The following is a 25,000-nucleotide window of genomic DNA, read 5'->3' as shown; positions in this document are numbered from 1 at the left end:
ATGTATGCTTATGTACAGAGAGCATTAGGATGTATTTCTGTCAGAGGTTGGACTCAATAGACGTCACCTCATCCAAGTCTTCAAACTGCTCAGTCGTTCATTGCATCCGTGGTAATATATTCCAGTGCACAAAGAACACATCTCCTTCCTCGCTATGACTCATGCTGCCAGTCATCTTCATGGTTTCTCACTTCTGACTCATGCTGCTTCACGCCACCAATTCATGATTAAAAAGGGGCCAATAAAAGACCTTTGTCAGAATCTTCCATGTCCCACATCATTTCTATAATAACCTTCTCCTGGCTCTTTCAACAGATCAACTGTTGAAACATTCACTGTGTGTCTTCAGAGTCTACCTTACTGATCAGGCCTTCAGGAAAGCCTCAGTCTGTGTCTTTAGACTCTACCTTACTGATCAGGCCTTCAGGAAAGCATCAGCCTGTGTCTTTAGACTCTACCTTACTGATCAGGCCTTCAGGAAAGCCTCAGTCTGTGTCTTTAGACTCTACCTTACTGATCAGGCCTTCAGGAAAGCATCAGCCTGTGTCTTTAGACTCTACCTTACTGATCAGGCCTTCAGGAAAGCCTCAGACTGGGTCTTTAGACTCTACCTTACTGATCAGGCCTTCAGGAAAGCCTCAGCCTGGGTCTTTAGACTCTACCTTACTGATCAGGCCTTCAGGAAAGCCTCAGCCTGGGTCTTTAGACTCTACCTTACTGATCAGGCCTTCAGGAAAGCCTCAGCCTGGGTCTTTAGACTCTACCTTACTGATCAGGCCTTCAGGAAAGCCTCAGCCTGGGTCTTTAGACTCTACCTTACTGATCAGGCCTTCAGGAAAGCCTCAGCCTGGGTCTTTAGACTCTACCTTACTGATCAGGCCTTCAGGAAAGCCTCAGCCTGGGTCTTTAGACTCTACCTTACTGATCAGGCCTTCAGGAAAGCCTCAGCCTGGGTCTTTAGACTCTACCTTACTGATCAGGCCTTCAGGAAAGCCTCAGCCTGGGTCTTTAGACTCTACCTTACTGATCAGGCCTTCAGGAAACCCTCAGCCTGGGTCTTTAGACTCTACCTTACTGATCAGGCCTTCAGGAAAGCCTCAGCCTGGGTCTTTAGACTCTACCTTACTGATCAGGCCTTCAGGAAAGCCTCAGCCTGAGTGTCTTTAGACTCTACCTTACTGATCAGGTCTCGAAGCTCATTGGCCATGATGCCTTTCTTCAGGCTACGGTCTGCACTAGTGACGCGGAAGGGCTTGTACGGAGGGGGTTTCGCTGCCAGGAGCTGCTGGGTCATGGACGCACTGGCGGACATGCTGGCCGTTACGTATCTGGAGGAGTAAAACACATCGCCCAAGGGGGCTTGTGAGATTGTAATGATTTAGAACACAAGAGCCTGCCCAAGGCTGCAATAATTATACATAGTTAACGATTGTATTCAGTCTATAGAATAATGGCAAACGTCTACAATAAGCTTCCAGTCCCAAGTATTTTCTCTGTTTAGGATCTAGGCTTTTTACACTGCCTACAAAAAAACATTATACATTCTAAATTTCCCAAATCAGAAAGAGAAATACAAACATAAAACATTTCTCTTAAAACCATCAGAAGTTATTTGATAAATCCCCCCTCCCGCCCCCCCCAAAAAAAGAATAAAAAAAGATCAATCATTCGGTTGTTGGAATAATCTCTTCACTAAGACACACTAGTGACGGCAGCGAGTAGCTGGGCTTGTTTGGGTTCATACTTTGAGAGGGAAGTTGGAGACAACAGACCGAGGGACTTCATGGCGTAATCCATTTCCTGAGAGCCGACAAAAGACCAGAGATCAACAGCATGACGGCACTGGTTAGCTCTTTAAATCGCAGGTAGTCCGTACCAAAAACAGACTTTTTCACTACTTTTCATCTTGGGAATCTTCAAAATAATAACTGAAACATATATGTGGTGAACGTTTTTTTTTTTTGCTTAATTTGCTTAATAGATTTACTTCCAAAATGATAAATCGATTGACTGACCGCCTGATCCAAAAATGATGCAACTACTTTCCTGAACTACTTTAAAGACCAGAGGGTATTTATTCAGATCACATACACAAATGAGAATCTATGCTATGTGCTTTGACAGAAACAATCTAAACAGAGCCTAATACACCTAATCAAATTAAGTCTTAGTCAGTGAAAAACACCTATCAATACAAAAGAAGTTAGAAAAAGTATACAAAAAGTACAAAATAAATGGATGATTAAACATGTACATACCAATAAACAATTCTCGGTTCCCCAGTTGTTAAAAATAACTTTTGAAGAAACGCAATTCACTGAACGCTTTAACAACCTCACCAGACTCAGTGTTATCTAGACTCAGTGTTGCGTCGCCTCTATTTAAATGGTATTGCACCATTCTGCTCTTTCACCTTTGTGCTTGAGCAGTGTTGAGCAATCCTCTGGGGAACCACGCATAGTCACATGATCGTTCAATATGAATGTCCTACATAACTATGTGTCATTTATCATTCAGCAAAAATAATTGTATTAGTTGGGGTAGGAAAAATAATAAGAGGGATTAGGTCATTTGCATTTCGAGTGATGGGTTGTGTGTGTGTGTATGGGGGGCACTTTGATAACACTCACAAATAGGCCTCATTCTTGTATTAATATGACACATTTCATTCAGTATGCTCTGTTCCTCATCATTAAATCATAGACGTCACTCTATTGGACAAGGTGCCTGAGCCTCAGCCAGACATGATACGTTAGGTAATGCTATGGAATTCAATCAGATAACAATGATGTCAGTGCGTGTGTCCCTGCGTTCAGATGCCCATATGTAGGCCCACAGCGAGGACGCACACACTGATTTGATTTCTTACAGAGTTGAATCGGTTACTAACACTGGTGATGTGGAATGATGGGTCACGCCTATTCCAAACTACTGATTTTGGGTCATAAGCATATCGCCCTCACTCATGTTTGATTTATTCTATAGTCAGTCGCGAACAGATCAGAGTAGTTCTAGAATATCAAACCCGAAGTAAAAATCTGTAAGATTCATTGTTTTGTCCAGTGAACAGCACCCTTGAGTTTGATAATAACGTCTGCCTCGAACAAAGTTGATACACAAACGCAAACGGGTTTAATTTCGAACTCAAGTAGCCTTCACTATTCGTCGTACAACCTGTAAACGTGCAATTTAAAAGTAAAAACAAAAACACACTCACATTATTCCTCTGTTGTCCTATGCCAGCTCTCGTCGACTCGCCACCGTTCTTCAGACACCCCCTAAGTGCTACCTGACGACCCTTATTGGAGGCCCCTCATTGGCAGGTCCTAATTGCCATTTTTAAAGGCGCATGCAGCCAACACGAAGCGCTTGAAACGGAAGGGTGCAGACTCGCCTCAGAATCCAGATATATTTCGTGAGGCTTTAGTTCACTTTATTAATATATTACAATGTAATACATCACATTCCTGTCATGTAGGCCTACCTGTGGGTTTGTGCTTCTTATGTTGCTATATTGGTACAACATACAAAGGGAAATGATCAGTTGTGATCGGTTGGGCTCCAGTCAGTCAGAATAAGACACTGCATACTTCTGGGCCAGTTATTTACCTAGGTGTGTCAGTGGTTGGAGCTGAGTCAGGGTGTGTGTCGATTATTATTAAGCTGGACCATGGAAAGATTACAGAGTCCATATTGACCAAATCCCTTATTACAAATTATTGCAATCCCATAGGATAAATAATAATGTATAGAAAATGAGGCGGCATATAGGCATACTTTTATGTAGTTGCTTCATGTGGATATGAGTGTATTGAGTAAAATCATGCAGAATAAACATGCCAACAAACATCTGTTCCTTGTTCAGGGCTTATGTTAATGGGGGATAACTCAGCATCTTTGTAATTAAAATGTTTTCATGAGTCCCTCATAAGACATTTATGATCTGAAATCCTCTTTGGAACAGTTGAATGGGTCTGAGTATCCATTCAAGGATCCATGAGGCCTGCATCCAATGAATAGTCTTCCTCTCTGTCCCCTCAAATTCTTTCTCTCTTCTGGTATATCTGTCTCTCTGTCTCTCTGACCTCTCTCTTCTCTGTCTCTGTCTGTCTCTCTCTCTCTCTCTCTCTCTCTCTCTCTCTCTCTCTCTCTCTCTCTCTCTCTCTCTCTCTCTCTCTCTCTCTCTCTCTCTCTCTGGTACTTTTGAGTTCCACTTCCCTACTGATGACAATGCTGGTGAGGATGACGCTGCTTTGCACTCTCTGCATCGTGGGCCCAAGTCGCCCATTGTCAGACTGTTAACTTCATCAGTCCAAGTCATATCACGTTGGATTCGCACTCATGGTCTAAAAAAAGCTCTTTCTTGTTAACCAAATGAAGCAAATGGCCATTACCATAAATCTCTGAAAAGATGTGCTCTTTTTTCTCTGAGGTCAATTTCCTTGATAAGCCTTTGTTCTTGTATCAGTGGTCCTGTTATTGTGAGTCACAAGGCTCTTAATGTGCGTTATTGGCTGCTGAAGCTTGTAATTAAATGTGTGACGTCAAAAAGAATCAAATCCTAAATTAAACTCCCACAGAGAGAGAGAGACAGATAGAGCAATGGTCTTCGTAATGAGATTTATTACAATTCATTTCTATTAATTATGCAAAGATGGCCAACATTCTACAATTACAACACATACATTTTAATTGAGATCTTTTTCTGACCTGGGCATTTTGTTTTATTAGTTTTGATGTTTTTGTAGCAGAGACAAAAGACCAGCTTCATCTGATTTTGCTTCTTTTTCTTTTTCCATTCCAATTGAACCAAGTTTCTAAATATATGTAAGTCCATTGTTTATCGATATTTCCCAGTCATTGTCCGTCTGGGCGCGATCTATTTGGCATTGTAAGATCAAATATATGAATATATAAAAAGCAAGCCACACCATCTACGACCATACCTTTTGTATGTATCCCTTCCCCAACAAATCAACGATTTGAAAGGTAACCGTCATTCCTGGCTCCGCGACGCCCCCCGGTGGCCGGCATTGCCCCTACCTCTAGCCGATGCGAGCCATGAGCTCTGCATTGGCAGCTGCCTTGGTCCTCATGTCCTGGTTCTTGGCCAGGTCTATGAGAACACTGGATGCTGGTGGGTACATCGAGGGAGAGGGCAAATCGGGAACCCTGCTGGGCCCTCTTGGGGAGTTGGGAGGCGGGGCGTGGCGGGGCTCGTCCCTGGCGGAGCACGGGGTGAAACTCTGGAGGAAACAACCCGATCAACATGCCGCTGCGGTTCACGATGTCGACAGCCAGTGTGTCCGTCTGCATGCCTTGATCCGGACTGGCGCCGGCCGAGCCACCCCTCTGGCACTGGGCACACCAAGGTAACAGCAGGACCAGACACAACCACACGGGGAAGCTCCACATCGTCACAACTCTGCAGGGACACACGATAAATTAGAGGATATTATTGGCCATTCCATGAGTAATAAAATAGTCTCAGTGGTGTGTTATAATCTGATTAATATTGATATAGTCAAATTGCAAGGCTGGTTTAAACATTGGTAATATATTTGATTTTACACTACAACAGACAAAATACTGAAAAAAAGATTTGTCTAGAAATGACCTTTGATATTGTTGGTGAAAAGATTATATCAATGTAATTTATTTAGACCATTCTTGTGATATTTTGAATCCCCTATACTAAAATCATGAAAATAGTTTTCTCAGATATTTTTTCACATGCATGATGCTAAGATCATTAAAAGGTTATAACTGCCAGGTAACTTACTGAATGTCAACACGTGGAGGGAGCACTTGTCCAAAAAAGCCCCCTTTTCCCTTCAGTGTTCTTCAGCAGGTCTGATGTATTCTATGGTGAGGTTTGATGTATTCTCTGGTGAGGTTTGATGTATTCTCTGGTGAGGTTTGATGTATTCTCTGGTGAGGTTCTGCAGCACCTTGCGATGGGACCGCTCCGTATCAGCTGGACTTCTGCTCCTCTCCTCTCTTCTGGACCTGTGCTCTTCTTCAGTATCACACAGCCTACATCCTTTTCACTGGCCTCTCTCTGTTTATCTTTTACATCTTGCCCCCCCCCCCCCCCCCCCCCCCCCATCCCCCAGACACACACTCACAAACACTCCATCCATACACACACAAACGCCCCCACACAGACCATACACACAGATACACGCACACACACACACACACACCCGCACACACACACACACACACACACACACACACACACACACACACACACACACACACACACACACACACACACACACACACACACACACACACACACACACACACACATCTCGTCTCAACTCATTTCCTCTCTGCTAGTTGTTATGTGCGAATGTTTTTGTCTAAAAATAATGTGATAGTAATAACAATAGCTTGTCCATTATGAATTATAAAAGCAGCTCTAAAAAATGTCTGTATGCATTTTCGCGGTGTATAAAAGAAAAAGCATGAACTGGTGTTTTTGGTATTGAGGTCACATTGTCTCCTGAAGATGTCACAATGACGTCACAACGTAACAAAGCCTCCACCAGGAACGGTGATCTTTGATCTATTGGTTTTGCTTCAGTGTGTTTGGGTATGTTTGAGTCTTTATTTTTTGAAGTTGAATCCCTGCATGTAGAACCATTTAGTTATTGGATACAATAATTAAGGAGGATGTCATGGTTTTGGCATAACTTATTTACTTCGGTATTTGGTTTTAACTCTACCAAAAATACGTAAGCAAAATATATATCTTATATATAAATATATTAGTTATGTAGAATATTGTTTAGCGATGGGAGTACAAGTTATATTTGTACCACACATATACTTGTACTTTACAACAATTTATCATATTTCAAGGTAAACTCATAAAGAGGGTTAACTAGACTAGTTAGGTTAATTTGAGATTAACTTGAATCACAGTGCTCAGCCAGATTTGAAGAACACAAACCAACAATTATCATCAATATGCTGCATTAGAAGCAATGGCTTTAAATACGACATTTCATGATGTATCCATCGTGTGATGCAAGTTTCTATAAACAGAATACAAATACAGGGGAAGGAGGAGGCGATAGTATGTATTGAGACATAGAAACATGCCTGGAGCGCCAGAGAAAGGAACAGGAACAGGAAGGACAGAACTAGGAAGAGTGAACAACATTGAGACTTCCTCATCTCCAGCCCCCCTCCGGCCATCCATCAAACCACAATCCTCATCTGATTAATGATAAGCATTGTTTTTACTCAGATTACCCACAGCATCCATATTGAGTACTGGGTGATGCCTGAGGCCGGCTAGGCATCACGCGCTCTGTTTGACCCCTTTGGGTAACGCATGGAAGGGTTGCATAAAGCCAACATGCATCCTAGTTAGCTCCGTACCCTCCGTATGACCTGTTGGGGCGTGGGGGACTAGGGACATGCTGTCTACATTAGGTATTGATGCACTCTTGAGTCTGAGCTAGAAGGATCTGCTCACTCAGAGACAAGCCCCTGTCCTACCCAGCAGGTTCCCTACAGTTAACACAGCAATAAGTCATGACATGGATGATAAGATTTGTTTATCATGCATTATATATCTATATAAATATATACACATACAGTACATACTGCTTCAGCCCATTCCAGAAATGTATGCAAATTGTATATGATTTAAACAAGTATCTATCCATCTACATGGTTATTCCAGCATACTATTGCTACACTGATTTGTGAAGCTTGCTTTACAAATCACCCCGGATGGCCACAACCGAAACAAACAAGACACTAGAAAAAAAACTATGTTGAACAACAGCGTTTTATTTGTTGGGAATCAGAGCTTCCGTTATGTACAATAGAGGACAGAAACAAATCGTTATTCATAAATAGATGTTTGCTCTTCAAGGACTAGTTCCACCATGTCCTGATTTAATGGTAGACCGATCGATTCATGTTCAAAAAGGAACCCCTCACTTTGCTCTTAAATAGCCAGCAACAGGTCTGAACCAAGAACTACAACACAGAGCACATTCAATGAGAATGATGAGCGAGCATGTGGAGGGGGTGAAGAGGTGGATGGCAGATTGTGTTGAGCTGGGCTACTGGACACACAATGCCGGACGTCTTAGAACCTCAGCCAGTACATGGAGGCGCGTGTTCTGTTGTAGTCGGGAAGTTGCTCAACGGGGCCTGGGGTGGGAGAGAGGGACTGGTTAAACACTGAACGGTATATATGTATAACGTTAATAAGACAGGTTAAAGAAGACAAACTGACCGACAGCTGCCACAGCGGGGCACTTGTCATAGATGTATTTGGAGCAGACATCGCGCACCATCTTCGGCGTCACGGCCTGCAAGGAGCCACAAGGGAAGCATGAACCGTCAACATGTGTGTTTAGGCTTGGGAAGTATCCCATTAAAATGGCAGCGATAGTGTCATCGGCATGGAAGAGAAGCCTTGGGAAAGTGCACTCACGTTAATCCTGGCGTCCCACTCAGCAAGAGGAACACGACGGCCGTAGTTTAGGACGTGTCTGCCGATGTCGTCGCAGATTGGGGTCGTTCCTTAAAAAGGTCAAAGACATGTTTACTTTCCAGTGTGATGGGAGAGAAATAAAAATATGAATGTAGTCCTTTGGCTTGGAAAAATTATAACTCTATAAATACCATTGAGCTGTGCCACTAGGCTAGCCTTCAGAGACTTCTTGCCTCTGACGACATCACTGTCTGTCACTGTGGTGCACATATTCATCCTGAAGAAAAAAGGGTAAAAAAATAAAAAGTCAGAAATACAACTTTTACCATTCCACATGTGATCATGTGCATGCATGTCACTTCCATCTGTGGAGGCATCACTGACCAGGCGTTCTGAGACCAGTGCATCATGTCCTCTATGTGGTGCATATCGGTCACAAAGTACATGCCCATCAGGCCGGTATCGCTGTAGGACGAATGGAAGGCCTGGAAGCTTTCGCAGAAGTTCTCCTCAGCGGCCATCGCAGCCAGACGACTGCTCATATTCTGAGAAGGAGAGAGCAGCTAATTATAGACACGATGACAACGATTTGATTAAATCCTGTGTTTCCTAATTCTACACTGGGTGGGTCCGCAAAAGTTAGAAACACATCCCAGAGTTAAAATCATAAAGTGTCCATTTCCTCTACACATCGGTTTATAAACGGGTATACATGCTAGCAAGTGCATGTGAGCTTACGCTCCTTTCAAATTGATCGACAAGCAGGGGAGGGAGGGGGACATCCTCCGGCCCCTCAATGGCCACAAGATAAGAGTCCTGTCCGATGCATGATCCTAACCAAACACACTGCTGACCCATGGGCTCCACTTCTCCTAACCTTTCCACCGCCGGACTTGATGTCATAGCTTCCAATGATGGAGTTGGCCACCATCAGAGGCACAATGTCCGGGCTGCCGACGCTGGCGCCCTCCACAGCAATGGCCACATGAGCCAGGGGCATAGCGTCGTCACGCATACGGATCTGAAGAGGTGAGAGGAAGAATAAAGACGGGTCAACAAGCTGAGGAACCCGAGAGCCTAAAGACAGGTCAACAGGCTGAGAAACCCGAGAGCCTAAAGACGGGTCAACGGGACGCGCCTAAAGACAGGTCAACGGGACGAGGCTAAAGACAGGTCAACAGGCTGTTCTGGTATGTATCGACAAACGTTATAAGGAGACTGCAGTTTCTTTTTTGTGGCCAGCCTTCAGCCTTCGCCATCTCACCTCACTTCCAGTGAAGCGACAGGGAGACAGCACTGGGATGGCGTCGCCCTCGTACTCAAAAGACAGGCCGCTGAAGTGAGTCTTGGCCAAGCCCACCAGCTCTTCATGGTTCACACCTGCAGAATAATCATGTATAGACCGATAATGTCATCATTGATCCCAGATTCTCATCGCACATGCACACAACCGATCAAATAACAACCCAGGAGGGTGCAGCGGAGAAGGAAACGAGTCATACCCCCGGCCGCTGACAGCACCATGCGGGGGGCCTTGTAGTGGCTGCCAAGATACTCCACTAGGTCCTGACGGGAAAGAGTCCTGGAGAAAAACAATCAGCACCATCACTTATATCATAGTGTCAAAATATGCTTTGGATTCATTTACATGAGGAAAAACTGAGGAACCACCAGATGAGTAAAACGTCCCTTATTGTTAACTAATAATGCATAATGTGAATGTAATAATTCGAAGATTCATGTGAAAATATATATTTTAATTGAAGCACGTGCAGGACCCTACCTAGCATTGGAGGAGGGTCCGAGGACGCTATAGGACAGGGGGGTGCCCTGGAAGGCTGTGGCGTGGAGCAGGTCCAAGCAGACCTCCTGTAAGTTGCCCTCCACCTCCTCCAGCTCTCGCAACACCACGGCCCTCTGCTGCTCCACATCCGCCTCGTTCAAAGAGCAGTGCTGCACCACCTCCGACAGCAGCTCCACGGCTGGGGACACGACAAGCACCAAAGACCGTTCACAAACATGGCTCTTCAGCGTTAAACATGACGTTCGGATATTTCAATTCATCTTCGAACATAAAACAAGTTCTTTATATACACACACGTCATTCAGAACACTGAATTCGTTTTGACTTGAAGGAGGGGAGGCTGGTGGAGGCTTTCAGAAGGCTTCCCAGTGGTCTCACCTTTAGGCAGGTCCTTAGCCAGGGTCTTCATGTAGTATGCGGTGTGCTCCCTGGAGGTGTACGCACTCAGGTGGGCACCCATGGACTCCACCTCTTGTTCGAGCGCCGTCTGTGGGTGCTTCTTGGTCCCCTGGAGTTGGAGAGAATGTGTAGAAGAGAGGAGAAATTAGGGTGTTTCATAAAAATATTATAGATTATAAACAGTTATACCTGTAAGCAAGTACGAGAGCTGATAAATGTTCTGATTTTGTACGTTTTTGTCTACGTAGGACCACCAGTTCACTTGCAGGACATGGTTGAAGAGGACACATACCTTGAAGGCCATGTGCTCCAGGAAGAAGCCTGCACCGTTGTTTTTCTCACTCTCATAACGGCTACCAGCACCGATCCATAGTCCAACCTGAAACCAGGGAGTTCATAGGATTTGTACGACTTTAAGAATGACGCACTATATAATTTTAGTAATTCATGGGGAATGTTTGTCCTTCAGACTACATTGAAACAGGCTCATACAGTGCAAGTTGCATGTCCGGTCTCTTCGGAGGCAACCCTCAAGCCATTATCAAGGGCAGTCAGGCGGGTCTCTGGGGCTCCGGCCAGGCTCTGGGCATAGCTGACTGAGGACTGACGTCGCAGAGACAGCAGGATGGGCTGCAGGTGGGACGACCAGAATGTTTTGTTACGAAAAATGGTTTGTGTTGATTTGTCAGCCATGTATTATCAAACATTAGTTTGACAACTTAAGCAATTACCATGTTCAATTGAACACCCCAAAATTACAATTTATTCACTTCAAACCGCTAATTATGCAATCCGTAACGCATAACAGACAACTATTGACAAAGTCAACCGGCCGGAAAACCTTGGATGGGTCAGCAGGGCAAACGAGGGCAACTACTTAAATAGTAATAATGAAACGATCAATGATTCCCCAGTTATGTCTTACTCCTCTAAGTACAAAAAAACGTAATAGTGTGCGGTTTAGAGAGTATTGGAAGGCTTCCTTGATAGTTGACCTTGCGTTGAAGGCATCCTAGCCTGCTAGTGCTTAGCAGGCTAGCAGCTTTCAAACATTGTACAGCCATCGATTCAATCATACATCACCACTTCGTTCAAAGCATATCTTGAAAGATATAAACGAAAAGTTATCGTTGTCACTCACGTTGCGGTATTTTGCGAGGCTTCTCCCCACAGTGCTCCCGACTCGGCAAACGGACGCCATTTTGCTATGGTATACAAGAATGGGTCGCGCCTACGTACAGGACGTCGTATTACGTAAATTACGTCACTGTACGTGAAGGACGTAGCACTTCTGGTGACCATGGATGTACACCTTTCTTTAATAGGTCCATAATGTACAGATATACCCTGGGAACCAGACCAATCTCAGTACACATCCATCATGATCAAATATCCGAACAATTTAACATTATTATAGAGGGCATTTGCTTAAATGGACGAGGACAAAATATTTCGTGTTTTTCTTCCGAAGGAAATATCTATGTACGATTCATCAGACATTACAATGTATTTTGTAATGTTTAATCAAATATTAAGCATAGATGGAAAATGTATTCTAATGTTTGAAAAAAATCTGATTTGGTTATTTTGACTTATTTATAATTAATTCATCATATATGTCAGCCAAGTATCATTAGTCTCACTGGCAAGAAAAGCACGTTTATGCTCTTTACTCACACCCTAAATAAATAATATACTATTATTTTCAGGTTTTTGATATCTTTATATGACTGTTTTGGTCCCCGGTCACGTGACTCTATCACGGTCTGTTTGATTCGGAGTTGCCTGGGCACGTTCATCTATGCATACCCAGTACGTTCAGAGCAGCCAATACACAAGTACTATGCACAATTGCAGATAGAATACAGCAGTGACGTTCATTGTACCAGACCCCAAAACAGCTAAAAAGGTAAGAGCGAAAGGTGTTTCGCTTCATAACTATACTTGTCTTCAGGTTTGTGTTGTGTTTAGCATGCTATGTGCTAACCAACTACAAACATTGGCGTTACAATATATAGTTCAACTTCCTACAGGCAACTCGTAAGAATGTGCGGCAGAACTGCATGCACTCTGGACCCAGAGGAAGTGAGCCGCGCCTCTCGCTACAGAAACCGCCACGGGCAGCGACGTCAGCCAAGATGGAGAGATGGAGATGCAGACAAATATCGGCCGTCCTACAACAAGAGTCCACAGTCATTTAGTCCGGTGCTTCTGTCTCAAAGACATTTTGATAAGGTGCGCGGTCACCTCATTGTTCACCGTTCATGTTTGTGTATGTTTTGCATGTCCATATCCTATGGTTCAAAAGGTACCACATATGACATATGATCCACATAGTGAGATTTTTGTCGTCCCCTCAGGATGCGTCAGTGGATGAATGTGTGGTGGCCGCGATGCGATGGGGTCTGATCCCATCCTGGTTCAGAGAAGATGACCCCCGCAAGATGCAGTATAGTACCAACAATTGTCGCAGTGAAAGTCTGTTAGACAAAAAGTCCTACAAGGTAGATATACTCTTGCCTCACTGTTATGACAATTCTTGTATTTATTTGCCTATGTGCTATAATTCGCTATGTATACCATTTATTTTGTTAAATCTTCTTCAAAGGACCCTTTTCTGAAAGGACAGCGTTGTGTCATCCTCGCTGATGGCTTCTATGAGTGGAGACGACAGGGGAAAGAGAAGCAGCCCTTCTTCATCTACTTTCCACAGAGCCAGCCAGACTCCAGTCTTGGAGAGGAGGAACAATGGGATGAGATTGACGTTGAGTTCCCCCCAGAGGGGAAGGCCTCAAACATTGAAGAGGTCAGCTCCGTAGTTGCTTAGCGGTTACTGTAAGCTTAAAAACCTTGCACACAATAACCGATTCGAAAATCAGATTTTTATAATTCATTTTATAGTTTTTGCTCATGAGTTAAGATCTTGATTTCAAAGTACTTCAAAGTGTCTCTTAAATTACCTCACATACAGTATGTTCAAAATAAGTTGTTCTTACCATCCTGTGCATATGTGAATATGACTACAAGGAAGGTGAAACAGATAAGTGGACCGGATGGAGATTGCTGACTATCGCTGGACTGTTTGACTGCTGGAAACCTCCTGGGGGCGAAGAGCCCATATATACATACACTGTTATCACAGTCGATGCCTCCCCAAACCTTCAGAACATTCACGATAGGTAGGGTTTACCCAGCATGCTTTTCTCCTGCACTTGCGTTTTTGATTATTTTTGTACCCTAAATTGCCCTTGTGATTGATGTTCTAGGATGCCTGCCGTTCTGGATGGAGAGGCAGATGTGAGAAGGTGGCTTGACTTTGGTGAAGTGAAGTCATCGGATGCCCTAAAAATGCTACAGCCGACAAACCTTTTGACCTTTCACCCAGTTTCGTCTCTTGTCAACAACTCTCGGAACAACTCACCAGAATGCCTGCAGCCGGTGGATCCCCAAGCCAAGAAAGTATTGCATTTTTCTGACATGTTATATTGAGTATGTCATTGAATGGGGTCACTTAATCTAGCTGACAGATCTGACCTTTGAACGCAGGAGTCCAAACCTACAGCAAGCAGTAAGATGATGATGAGCTGGTTGAAGGACAGCCCCTCATCAAAGAGGAAAGAGCCTAGCACCTGCGACGCCACAACCCAAGAGCAACAACCCAAGGCCAAGGAGGACCTCAAGTCTTCAGGGATTCTCGAGAACTGGCTGAAGAGCGCCAGCAAGAAAGCCAGAATTGACTGATTGTGCAAATAGGGATCTCATAGGCTTGATGTGCACTTTTAACGTCACTTGTGTTCCATGTGGAACTGTTTGTTGTCAGGAACATCATTTTTAATATGAACTAATAAAAGTTAAATCCAATTAGTTCAAGATTTTTTTATTACCATTATTATGCAAAGACATTTTCAAACAAGGTAGATGCTATGCATTTACCATATTTATATTGTAATGATGAATGCTGATGATGAAACACCAAAGATATTTTGATATTTTTGTACGTATCCTATCATGTCCTAAGATGCAATTCAAATTCTAAACATAAGAACAGATGAGCCAATTACATGAAAGAAACATTGAGCACTTAATCGTCCGCCAACATATGCAGTTGGCAAACGGAGATGGAGATAGACAGCTTGACTTCCCCACAAACCATGGAGAGGTTTTCAAATATACAAAGTGTTGACACAGTTGGCAGGAGAAAATAAAGTATTAAACCATGGTTCTAAATTATTGTTAATGCTTGAAAACAAACCTGCCGACTTAAACACTGTCAATCGTCAATCGTCTTGATTAGTTGATATTTCCAAGAAGTTTTCCTATTGACCCCCCCAAAAAAACATGAGAATTTGTCTTGCACTTAAGAAAAGAGGAATTGGATATGGACAGCTATATTACAGAGCAGAAGTGATAATCCATACTGTATCTGCTACAAGCTATGATTATGTAAATATTTGTCTCAAAAACCACCTTGCTAAATTTAACAAGAAAGTGAGAAACATGCCTTTCTAACATTTTCTCAACCAATTAATGCAAGAATATGTGGGCCGCACAGGAGTCACACTTCTACGCCTAACAAGTGATTTTTATCTTTCTCAACTTAACTGAGATTTGGGGGGGAACTGTCAAGTCCTGGATTATACTGGATATGTGATTGGATTCTTGTGGATGAGGTAAGCTGATGCTACTGAACCAAACACAAGTCGTCTTTGGAACCACCAGACTGAGGAGTAAAGTGGAGCCGTGATGTGTCCATTATATTCATGCAGCAGTGGTGGTGGAGGTGGACCACCACTACCAGAGACTTGTTCAAATGCTGGTAGTCTATCTCACTTTTTATCATAAGTATCAGACTAATGCCTAGATGTAGCATTGTTTTAATGATAGTAATAATAATAGTGTACAAGTAAAAGCAGTGTTAGAAACAAAATCAGGATGCAAAACAGGGAAAGACACAGAATCGTTCATCTGAGTGACCAGAAACCACCACCGCTGCAAAACAGTACAAGGAAACACTGGCATGTAATAAGCATCATAAAAGTAAATATCATGATGTCTCCTCAGTGTTCTTTGGGCTAGTTGACTCAATAGAAAATGTGTCATCTTGTGTACATAGAGTGACGTGTACAGCATGTATGTGTTGTAGTAATAGTAGTTTAGTCTAAGAGGGATGCTGCTTATATCTACAAAGGCATGTGATAATGTCGGACATGGGGTAACACAGTGGGACACGGGGAGAGGGGGGTGTATAGACAAGGCAAGATGGGAGGGGAAGGCTTAGCATCTCTCCCTCCCCCAGAGAGGTCTCCAGAGTCCTCAGCAGCTGCAGGTCTCCGCTGAAGGCTTGGCCCTTTCGTTCCGGTCCAGCTTTATTGGCTCAGGGAACTCATTGTACAACTCCACTTCAGTCTCCTGCAGACATGAATGCACAGAGAAGAAGAGTGAGACCTACTAGATACAGGAAGTCCAAGACTACATCATAGACGTGCCAAGATGACAACATTTTTTTTCGCCAAATATAAAACAACAGCAACTCAACTATCCGGGAATCTTTGCACCAGGTCCAGGATAACCACAATGAACGCAGGGCCCCCAAAACGTAAGAGTTACCTGTTTGAGAGCGTTCCTTGCAATGGTCTGGAAAGCCTGCTCCACGTTGATGGCCTCTTTGGCACTTGTCTCAAAGTAGGGGATGTTGTTCTTACTCTGACACCAAGCCTGGGCTCGTTTGGTTGTCACCTGTCAAAAACAAAAATAAATACAAGTCAAATAGATATCTCTGAGACAAACGGACACACAAAAATATGAATCTTGACTAGTCCTCAATTATTTGTCATAACAAACCACACCTTTGAATATCTAAAGAAATATAACAACCTAAACCCCAATGCTGCTTATCCCAAGATACAGGAAACACACACCTGTCTGTTTTCCAGATCAATCTTATTGCCAAGAACCACAAAGGGGAAATTCTCTGGGTCTCTTGGGCTGGCCTGGATCAGGAACTCGTCCCTCCAGCTGTCTAGGGTCTTGAATGTATTGGGTGCGGTCACATCAAATACAAGCACGCAGCAGTCTGCTCCACGGTAGAAGGCCACACCTAGCGACTGGAACCTCTCCTGGCCGGCAGTGTCCCAGATCTGAGAGAGCAACAACATTAAGATACACATCTCCAATAGATTATATTATATAATATAAACATAGTAACAAATCTGTCCCCCCTCATTACCTGCATTGTAACAACTCTGCCCCTCAATTACCTGCATTGTAACAAGTCTGTCTGTCCCCCTCATTACCAGCATTGTAACAAGTCTGTCTGTCCCCCTCATTACCAGCATTGTAATAAGTCTGTCTGTCCCCCTCCATTACCAGCATTGTAATAAGTCTGTCTGTCCCCCTCATTACCAGCATTGTAATAGGTCTGTCTGTCCCCCTCATTACCAGCATTGTAATAAATCTGTCTGTCCCCCTCCATTAACAGCATTGTAACAAGCCAGTCTGTCTCCCTCCATTACCAGCATTGTAATAGGTCTGTCTGTCCCCCTCATTACCTGCATTGTATCAAGCCTGTCTGTCTCCCTCATTACCTGCATTGTATCAAGCCTGTCTGTCTCCCTCATTACCTGCATTGTTTCAAGCCTGTTTGTCCCCCTCATTACCTGCATTGTACCATGCCTGCACTGTAACAAGTATGTCCCCTCATTACCTGCATTATAACGAGTCTCCTCATAAGTTGCATATTAACAAGTATGTCCCCCTAACTACCTTCATTTCTACAAGTTTGTCTCCTTAATGACCTGTATTGTAAAAATTCTGCCCCCTCATTACCTGCATTGTAACAAGTCTGTCATCCACCATGACTTCTTTTGTCAGGAAGTCTGCGCCTATTGTTGCTTTATACTGGTTACTGAACTTCTTATTCACATATTGGTTCATCAATGAGGTCTTCCCAACTCTAGAAAAGGAGATGGACACAAAACATTATAGATTACAGATCTAAAATGATTAATGTGGTAATGACGGCAAGTAAACGGTTAACTGAAGAGACCTTTTAAAGCCAGCTAATCAAATCAATGTTTAACGGCCTGCTCTGATCTCCTTTCGTTCTAGGAGTTGGGCCTCAACATAACACTAACCCAGAGTCTCCAAGGATGATGACTTTCAGTAGGACTTTCTTTCTAGACGTCATTGTGCCTTGGAGAAGAAAAAAAAGAGAAGAGTTAAAAGAAGCGTAAGTTTCAGCAGTACTGTATGCAAGTTATACATATAACAACACGATTCAAATAAAGTGTACCTTCTTCTACCCAGTCCATTTTAATAAGTTTGAACTAAACCCAGTGGCACTTAATTCTTATTCTCATCTCCAGTAAATTGCCTCTTGTGGAGGATATACCCAGGCCCAGGTTGACTTCATAAAACAAAGATCTGAATCTACCCTTTCCTGGCTCTTTAAATCATTTGTTCAGAAATGCCCTCTATGTTTCTGAATTGCTCAATAGACAAGTCTTTCAAAACAGTTTGACACCACCATTCCCAAATTATCACTGCAGTTTCTGAGCGGGACATTGAGGTATCTTATAACAAACGACCGTGTGTCGAAATGTTCAAAGTTCATCTCGGAAAATAATTTACATTCCTCATAGCAACACATTGTCCCAATCTACGGATATACCATGTATGCTCTTTGTTCAGGTGCTCCCATGAGTTAATAAAATGACACCGTGTCAACATAAATATAAAATATATAATATTTTAAATATGCAGAATGGCTCGCATTCAACTATTGGTGCGCCTCGTAATCTGCAACCCATGACACTGTGTCATTGATCACATGGTTTAAGACCAAAGGGGCCATGACTTGGCAGGCATGATGTGGCTATGCTAATGTTGGAGCTGAAATGAACATGTATCGATTTAAGAACGACGATTAAAACCACTGCCCGATCTGTTCCCGATATTTAAACACATATACCTTCGGCCACTTAATTTGACTACCAAAGGGCGTGGAGGGGTTACTGTTAGAGGTATTGTCCGTGACACAATCAATTATGGAGAGAAAAAAATACATCTCGAGCACTAAGGATTTCAGGATAAAACCAGCTGTCGGTGACAGTAAGCATGTTGACTGAGATATGTCGAGATGATGAATGTTTATTCCGTTCATAACATCTGACGGGTAACGTTACGGGTCTTTTGAAGGCTAACATTTAGTTAGCAAAACAACAAGACCAGAGTAACTTTTACCATCGTCTGTACGGTGACCATAGTTAGTCAACACAAAAAAACCTACCTTGATGAGAGTCCCTTGATCTTGAAAATGGCAAAAGTCTTTCTGTTTCGTACGATTGACAATTGTGTGCAACACTCAGGCTAGCTAACTAGCTAAATCAAACGAATGATAAAACGTTTTTCAGAACCACGTATACGGCTACGCGGTTTCAGTAGTGTAGCCTCGCAACACACGCCTCATGAATCATAAACACGGCCACTGTCTGTTTGGCACGGTTGTCGTTTGACAGGAGAAGAATTTGCCCAAGTGTATATTTTGCCTTGTTCCGTTGAGGCTAACGTTACATTGACGCTAGCTGCTCTTCACTTCCTCCAAAACAACCTCAGGACTCCCTGACGTCAGCGCTCAACACGCCCTGGTTCACATTAGGATGAGAGAGGATGCAGCGTTATCCCGGTCTACCGTGATTTCCGGTCTATAACTTCCTGCTGTGTACAACAGTCCCCGGAGGAGCGAAAAGGACAAGAACAACATCGCAAAGACAGGGTTAATAAATATGGAGTTTTGAGGAAGATATTGGTATATCCCTCCCTCTTCCTCGCCTCTCGCCGCCAAACTCGTATAACTGAAAGTCCCGCCCTCTCTATGGAGCATCCTGTTCCAGGCGTTCAGCCGTGAGATGAAAACGCCTCGTTCACATCGGGTTACCTGGGAATTAAAACGATAAGAATTTTTTTATTTATTTTTTAATTCATATGCAACCCAACGGTAGTCAATTATTAGAGTCTTTTTTTGAAAAAATAAAATGCAATTAATTAATCAATTGCAACCCGATGAACAATGGTCATTATATAGTGGCATCACTCGAACGGCCCAGACAATACAGTATGGTTTAAATAACAAGTGTGAGGATTTGATACTAAATTCGTATGTGCTGAGGCCAATATATTAAATGTTTAGTCTTCATTTCGGGGATACCGTAATGATCGCACAGTGCGCGTATTCTACGTCATCACGTCAGTGAATGTCGCGTCATCCTTTCTGGAGTAGAGCAGCGCGCGGCCCTTTTTTTGCTGCTCTACATATTTCTCAATTTGTATACCTTCTGCGGGTCCCCATAACACATTCTTTGTGTTTTCATCAATCCCCACAACGATGCCTCCTGTAGGAGTTTTCAGTTGCCTTATTGTGTTCGCCGCACTCGCCTCCGAGACGGCCGCCGAAGGTCTGGTAAACGAGGACGTGCGGAGAACAGTAGACCTGAGCACTCATCTTGCTAAGATTTCCTCGGAGGTCCTCCTGTCGAACCAGGGCGATGCTGCGGTGCAAACCTTTACACTGGCGGTGGAGCCCGACCTGGTGCCGCACCTCGCTTACATTGGAGCTTCGGTAAGATGTTTGGGTCGATCTTTTGAAGGAATACTTCCACGCATCTTGCGAGAAACGTGTTAGCTTCGGCTAGCTAGCTGGCCACTCATTCAACATACTGCAACATGTTTTATACGGTCTTTGACTGACATTTCAAATGTCCAAAATAATCCCCTAAATGTCCAGATTAATTGCAAACGTGCAATTTCATAGTTAAGCGACTTATAACCTTCATTGCATCTAGGAAAATACCTAGTCAAGCCTGCATTGAGTTAACGATGTGTGCATCTAGAAGCACTATAGATATTGGATTTAAGATCAGAATTTCTGGTGTTTGGTGGAGTCACTATTTATACATGCAGGCATGTATAACACACGTGGATCAAGGTATGGACGTTTTTATCAAAACGACAAATCATTGAGTGGTTTGAATGGTTCTTGGTAAACGGACCGCTTCCGCACCGCCGCACACTGTCAGAATGACACGTATGCGCTGCATGTCTACTTCCGTGTTGAGGGGCAACAATGTTTAAAGCAATGTTGACATAGTGACATAGAGGTTGATTTTGCAATTTTAATTTTGCCCGATGCAACCTCTTCATCTTAAACATGGTTTGAATTTGTTTTGAATATTTAACTGATTCCCAGGTAAAAGGTGATGAAGAGGAAGATGGAACTCTTGAACTCAAGCAAACATCAATACATGGGCAGAGGTAAATTATTTGGATAACCTTTCCTCACCTTAAGGAAAAACAAACACCAAATGGAAGCTTACGTTTTAGTTACTGCATTAAAAATCACTTCAGCAGAAAATTTCCTCTTCCTATTACTTTTAGATTTTACATTACTATTCACATTTTTAATCCCACTGTAATATTTTCTCTGCATTGCCGTCGATTACCATGTGTGATTATCTACACTCCTGCATTTCAGTGGGGAGTTCTACAAGGTGCAGTTGCCCTCCAGCCTGGCCGCAGGCGCTAAGCTGAGAGTGAAGGTGGACATGGTGTTCAGTCATGTCCTTACGCCCTTCCCCTCGCACATCACTCAAGCCGAGCGCCAGTTGGTGGTCTTCCAGGGGAACCACTACCTGTTCTCCCCTTACCCCACTCGCAGCCAGACCACCCGTGTCCGCCTGTCCTCCAAGACCGTGGAGAGCTACACCAAGCTGGGCAACCCCAGCAAGAGCGACGAGGTCATCGAATACGGCCCCTTCCGTGACGTCGCAGCTTTCAGCGAGGTAACGGCGTGGACCCCCGGTGCAACGATCGGCAGAGACTCACACGAGTGAGACCGTTTCAAACAGATCCGTGTTTGTGCCGTTCCCCCTCGCTCCCGTTTAGGACGCGATGAAGGTCCACTACGAGAACAACAGCCCGTTCCTTAGCATCAGCAGCATCACACGCACCATTGAGGTATCCCACTGGGGCAACATCGCTGTGGAGGAGACCATCGACCTGAGGCACACCGGAGCCTACCTCAAGGGCCCCTTCTCCCGTTACGACTACCAGCGGCAGTCCGATAGTGGCATCTCTTCGGTTAAATCCTTCAAGGTGCGTTTCTAGTAAAACAGCCTCGCGCGTGGTTTAGTCTAGAAAATCTCCATGCCGGCAATGACCATCTCTTTCTGTCTTTTTCCCAACAGACGATCCTCCCCGCCTCTGCCCAGGATGTGTACTACCGCGACGAGATCGGAAACATCTCCACCTCCCACCTGCAGGTGCTGGAGGATTCGGTGGAGGTGGAGGTGCGACCCAGGTTCCCCCTGTTTGGAGGCTGGAAGACCCACTACATGATTGGCTACAACCTGCCCAGCTACGAGTATCTCTACACCCTGGGTAGGTGAATCGCCATGCTCACTGAACCTAGGACATCCCTAGCAGTACACTTTATTCAATCCAGGAGTGTGCTCAAGTTTTCCTCTCTTTTGTTATAAGTGAGAAAATTTGCCAGGCCCTTATTTCCAATATCTAGCTTTGGTTTATCCTAGGTTCTGCTCTGTTTGGGGCAGGTTATTCTCGTGGTTAGGGTATAAGCATCCCTGAGCATCCTGCCTAGCCCATACCTTCTCCTTGATGCTGTTTATGTTAAATTCCCTATACATTTCTTTGGATGAAGGAGTCTGCCTAATGAGCGACAAGCAAAGTATATCTACCTGTCGAGACAAATCTCATCATCCCTTTTCTTAATTTCTAACCCCTCCTTTTCCTTTCGTAGGAGACCAGTATGCATTGAAGATGAGGCTTGTTGACCACGTGTTTGATGACCAGGTGATCGATTCCCTCACCGTGAAACTCATTCTGCCAGAGGGCGCCAGGCGAGTCATTTTACTGACTGACTGACTTCATATATTCAAGCCCTATTCCATTCCCTGTAGCTCTTGTAGTTTGTGCTTAACGTGGTAATAATTGCTCCGCAGAAACATCCATGTGGAGACCCCTTACCCCATCTACCGCCTGCCTGACCAGCTGCACTACACCTACCTGGATACCTTCGGCCGCCCAGTACTGGTCGCAACAAAGAGCAACCTGGTTGAGCAGCACATTCAGGACGTTGTGGTGAGCAAGTTGATCGTCTCATCCGTTTTGTTTACTGGGCTATGAGGGCCTGTATCAAAGAGTAACAGACAAAAACAATCTTTTGAAAGCTTCAGTATTCGCACCGCACCAAACCCAGGGCCGACCGGAAATGTGTTCTTTCCATCTTAATGTGTTTATTCTCGTTTGCGTTGATGAATAGCGCTGCTTCATTGGGTGATATCCCCGTCCCTCACACCACAGTATGTATGAGATCCCTGAACATTGCAACGCTTGTTTTGTCTTCTCAGGTCCATTACACCTTCAATAAGATCCTGATGCTTCAGGAGCCTCTGCTGGTCGTCGGTGCCTTCTACATCCTCTTCTTCACCGTCATCATCTACGTGCGCCTGGACTTCGCAATCACCAAGGTAACCGTGTGTGCCTCTGTGTATAGAAGTGTGTTATGATATTTTCGATAACATGAGTAAGAACGTGATGAGAATTAAAGATTCTTGACTTGGAAGATATGATTTGTGTCCCAATCTCAAGAAGGAAACTGTTATAATATCACAGTTACCAGGAACACTTCAACATGCTTAACATTTAGAGTACTTCTGCATTTCACTTGAAAATCAAATGGTCGTCCGTAGGTTTGATTTACGGTGTCCTAACAGGAGCCAATCTTATAATTCTGTCTTGGCAATACATCATATTTGTGTGTGTAATTATATATTTTCTGAATGGCCTCGCTCCACTTGGAAAGTTTCCTTACATATTTGGTTATCAGCTTCCGTTGGTCCTCCGAGTGCTTGCGCCACATGAGTGCCATTATGTCTTCATGTGAGGCTGCTCTGAACTGTTAGACCTCATGATCCAATCAAAACTCTCCTTTTCAATTTAAAATGACACCATCTCTGTCCCATCAGGACCCGGCTGCCGAGGTGCGCATGAAGGTGGCGTCTATCACGGAGCAGGTGCTGACCCTGGTCAACAAGCGCCTGGGGCTGTACCGCCACATGGACGAGGTGGTGAACCGCTACAAGCAATCCCGGGACACGGGCGCTCTTAACAGTGGCCGCAAGACGCTGGAGGCGGAGCACCGCACGTTCACCAATGACATCAACAGCCTGCAGGCTCGCCTCAAGGCCGAGGGCTCCGACTTGGCCGATAAGGTGAGATTTAGGGCGTCCCGCCATGTGGACCGCTGGGAGGGGTACGCTACGCTAGTTGGCTGGCTACTCAAAAGCCTGGATAATCGGCTCTTTTACTGACCTTAAGTGCATTTCTTTTGCATTAAAGTAAAGTAAACAAGTGAGCTTGTCCTTTGTTGCGGTAACATTTGCTTTCAGTGCATTTAGCAGACTCTTTTATCCAAAACGACTTGCAATAAGTACATTAGTTAGATGAAAGAGAAACAACAGAAATCGCTGTCGGTACAGTAAAGGTATTCATAGAAACAAGTGCTAAGCATTACAATTGCTAGGTTAACCTATTCTCTGTGTAAAACAAGATAGCTAGGATAAGATGCTGCACGATGCTAAGTGCATACGTTAAGGGCCAGGATGTACAACATGCAACACATGCAGTCACATTTCTTTGATCAGCGGTGCATAACCAGCTCTGTCAGAACCTCGCCGTAACGTGCACCATCATGGCCCCTAGGTGGGCGAGGTGCAGAAGCTGGACGGCAAGGTGAAGGAGATGGTGTGCCGCTCCTGCCAGGAGGCGGAGCGCCTGGTCGCGGGCAAAGTGAAGAAGGAGGCCTACATCGAGAGCGAGAAGACCCTCGGCACCAAGAGGCAGGAGCTGGTCAGCTCCATCGACAGCCTGCTGGACGCCCTCTAAGTCTCTGGCCGTGCACAGAGGACGTGCACAGCGACAGGAGGGCATTCGTAACACGCCCCACCCACCCCTCCACAACATAGATGTACAACGAGAATTCATACATTCATTCATATATGTGCCGAATTTCAACAAAGAAAGCACACAACACACAACACACAACACACAACACACACGCACCACGCAACACAAACAAAATTTAGAGAACGATTTGAACATCTTCCCAGGCCTGTCGGGTAGCTTCAGGCCTGTTAGGTGTGTGTACTAGCGTAGCCTTTGTCCCTGCTGCAGGAACACGGCCCTACGCAGCACATACTGAACCATGGCCATTACTTTGAGAATGTACCGTTTATTATTTTAACTTTTGGCACCGG

General features: G+C 44.2%; 5 protein-coding genes across 5 annotated transcripts in view; 2 read left to right on the top strand and 3 right to left on the bottom strand.

Moving 5' to 3' along the window:
- LOC307084233 (lipid transferase CIDEC-like) overlaps positions 1 to 1,797 on the bottom strand; it is a gene marked incomplete at both ends in the record, with an annotated part of 4,078 nt that extends 2,281 nt beyond the window's left edge. The window contains 2 exons of the mRNA XM_079748520.1: positions 1,175 to 1,328; positions 1,745 to 1,797. Of these exons, the coding sequence (XP_079604646.1) occupies positions 1,175 to 1,328; positions 1,745 to 1,797 (207 nt within the window). The remainder of the gene's footprint in view (positions 1 to 1,174; positions 1,329 to 1,744) is intronic.
- A 5,995-nt stretch (positions 1,798 to 7,792) lies between these two features.
- On the bottom strand, positions 7,793 to 11,916 carry uqcrc1 (ubiquinol-cytochrome c reductase core protein 1). The gene is made up of 13 exons (XM_079748714.1): positions 11,812 to 11,916; positions 11,163 to 11,300; positions 10,963 to 11,049; positions 10,650 to 10,779; positions 10,251 to 10,449; positions 9,970 to 10,049; positions 9,732 to 9,847; positions 9,345 to 9,488; positions 8,852 to 9,012; positions 8,659 to 8,744; positions 8,468 to 8,556; positions 8,267 to 8,342; positions 7,793 to 8,181 (listed from the first exon to the last, which is right to left on the bottom strand). The coding sequence occupies exons 1-13, from the start codon at positions 11,869 to 11,871 to the stop codon at positions 8,117 to 8,119; spliced, it is 1,431 nt and encodes a 476-aa protein (XP_079604840.1). The 5' UTR covers positions 11,872 to 11,916; the 3' UTR covers positions 7,793 to 8,116.
- A 528-nt stretch (positions 11,917 to 12,444) lies between these two features.
- On the top strand, positions 12,445 to 14,469 carry hmces (5-hydroxymethylcytosine binding, ES cell specific). Its single transcript, XM_079747882.1, has 7 exons — positions 12,445 to 12,579; positions 12,704 to 12,905; positions 13,031 to 13,174; positions 13,279 to 13,476; positions 13,698 to 13,849; positions 13,937 to 14,129; positions 14,217 to 14,469. Exons 2-7 carry the CDS (start codon positions 12,717 to 12,719, stop codon positions 14,409 to 14,411), a joined length of 1,071 nt encoding a protein of 356 aa, XP_079604008.1. The 5' UTR covers positions 12,445 to 12,579; positions 12,704 to 12,716; the 3' UTR covers positions 14,412 to 14,469.
- Positions 14,470 to 14,611: 142 nt separating this feature from the next.
- LOC307083864 (ras-related protein rab7) lies at positions 14,612 to 19,276 on the bottom strand. The gene is made up of 6 exons (XM_079747883.1): positions 18,958 to 19,276; positions 17,804 to 17,861; positions 17,496 to 17,622; positions 16,589 to 16,807; positions 16,278 to 16,406; positions 14,612 to 16,079 (listed from the first exon to the last, which is right to left on the bottom strand). The coding sequence occupies exons 2-6, from the start codon at positions 17,854 to 17,856 to the stop codon at positions 15,984 to 15,986; spliced, it is 624 nt and encodes a 207-aa protein (XP_079604009.1). The 5' UTR covers positions 17,857 to 17,861; positions 18,958 to 19,276; the 3' UTR covers positions 14,612 to 15,983.
- Positions 19,277 to 19,936: 660 nt separating this feature from the next.
- The window catches only part of rpn1 (ribophorin I), a 5,632-nt gene continuing 568 nt past the window's right edge, over positions 19,937 to 25,000 (top strand). The window contains exons 1-10 of the mRNA XM_079748754.1: positions 19,937 to 20,286; positions 20,914 to 20,978; positions 21,199 to 21,505; positions 21,609 to 21,818; positions 21,911 to 22,103; positions 22,483 to 22,582; positions 22,685 to 22,823; positions 23,093 to 23,212; positions 23,711 to 23,956; positions 24,447 to 25,000. The exon at positions 24,447 to 25,000 is cut by the window's right edge and continues 568 nt beyond it. Coding sequence (XP_079604880.1) covers positions 20,053 to 20,286; positions 20,914 to 20,978; positions 21,199 to 21,505; positions 21,609 to 21,818; positions 21,911 to 22,103; positions 22,483 to 22,582; positions 22,685 to 22,823; positions 23,093 to 23,212; positions 23,711 to 23,956; positions 24,447 to 24,629 — 1,797 coding nt within the window. The 5' untranslated portion in view covers positions 19,937 to 20,052 and the 3' untranslated portion in view covers positions 24,630 to 25,000. The remainder of the gene's footprint in view (positions 20,287 to 20,913; positions 20,979 to 21,198; positions 21,506 to 21,608; positions 21,819 to 21,910; positions 22,104 to 22,482; positions 22,583 to 22,684; positions 22,824 to 23,092; positions 23,213 to 23,710; positions 23,957 to 24,446) is intronic.

Source organism: Pollachius pollachius (assembly GCF_949987615.1).
Source record: "Pollachius pollachius genome assembly, chromosome: 12".
NCBI classification, from domain to species: Eukaryota; Metazoa; Chordata; class Actinopteri; order Gadiformes; family Gadidae; genus Pollachius; species Pollachius pollachius.
Note: the sequence above shows the minus strand (reverse complement) of the source record. Positions and strands in the feature narration are given on the sequence as shown.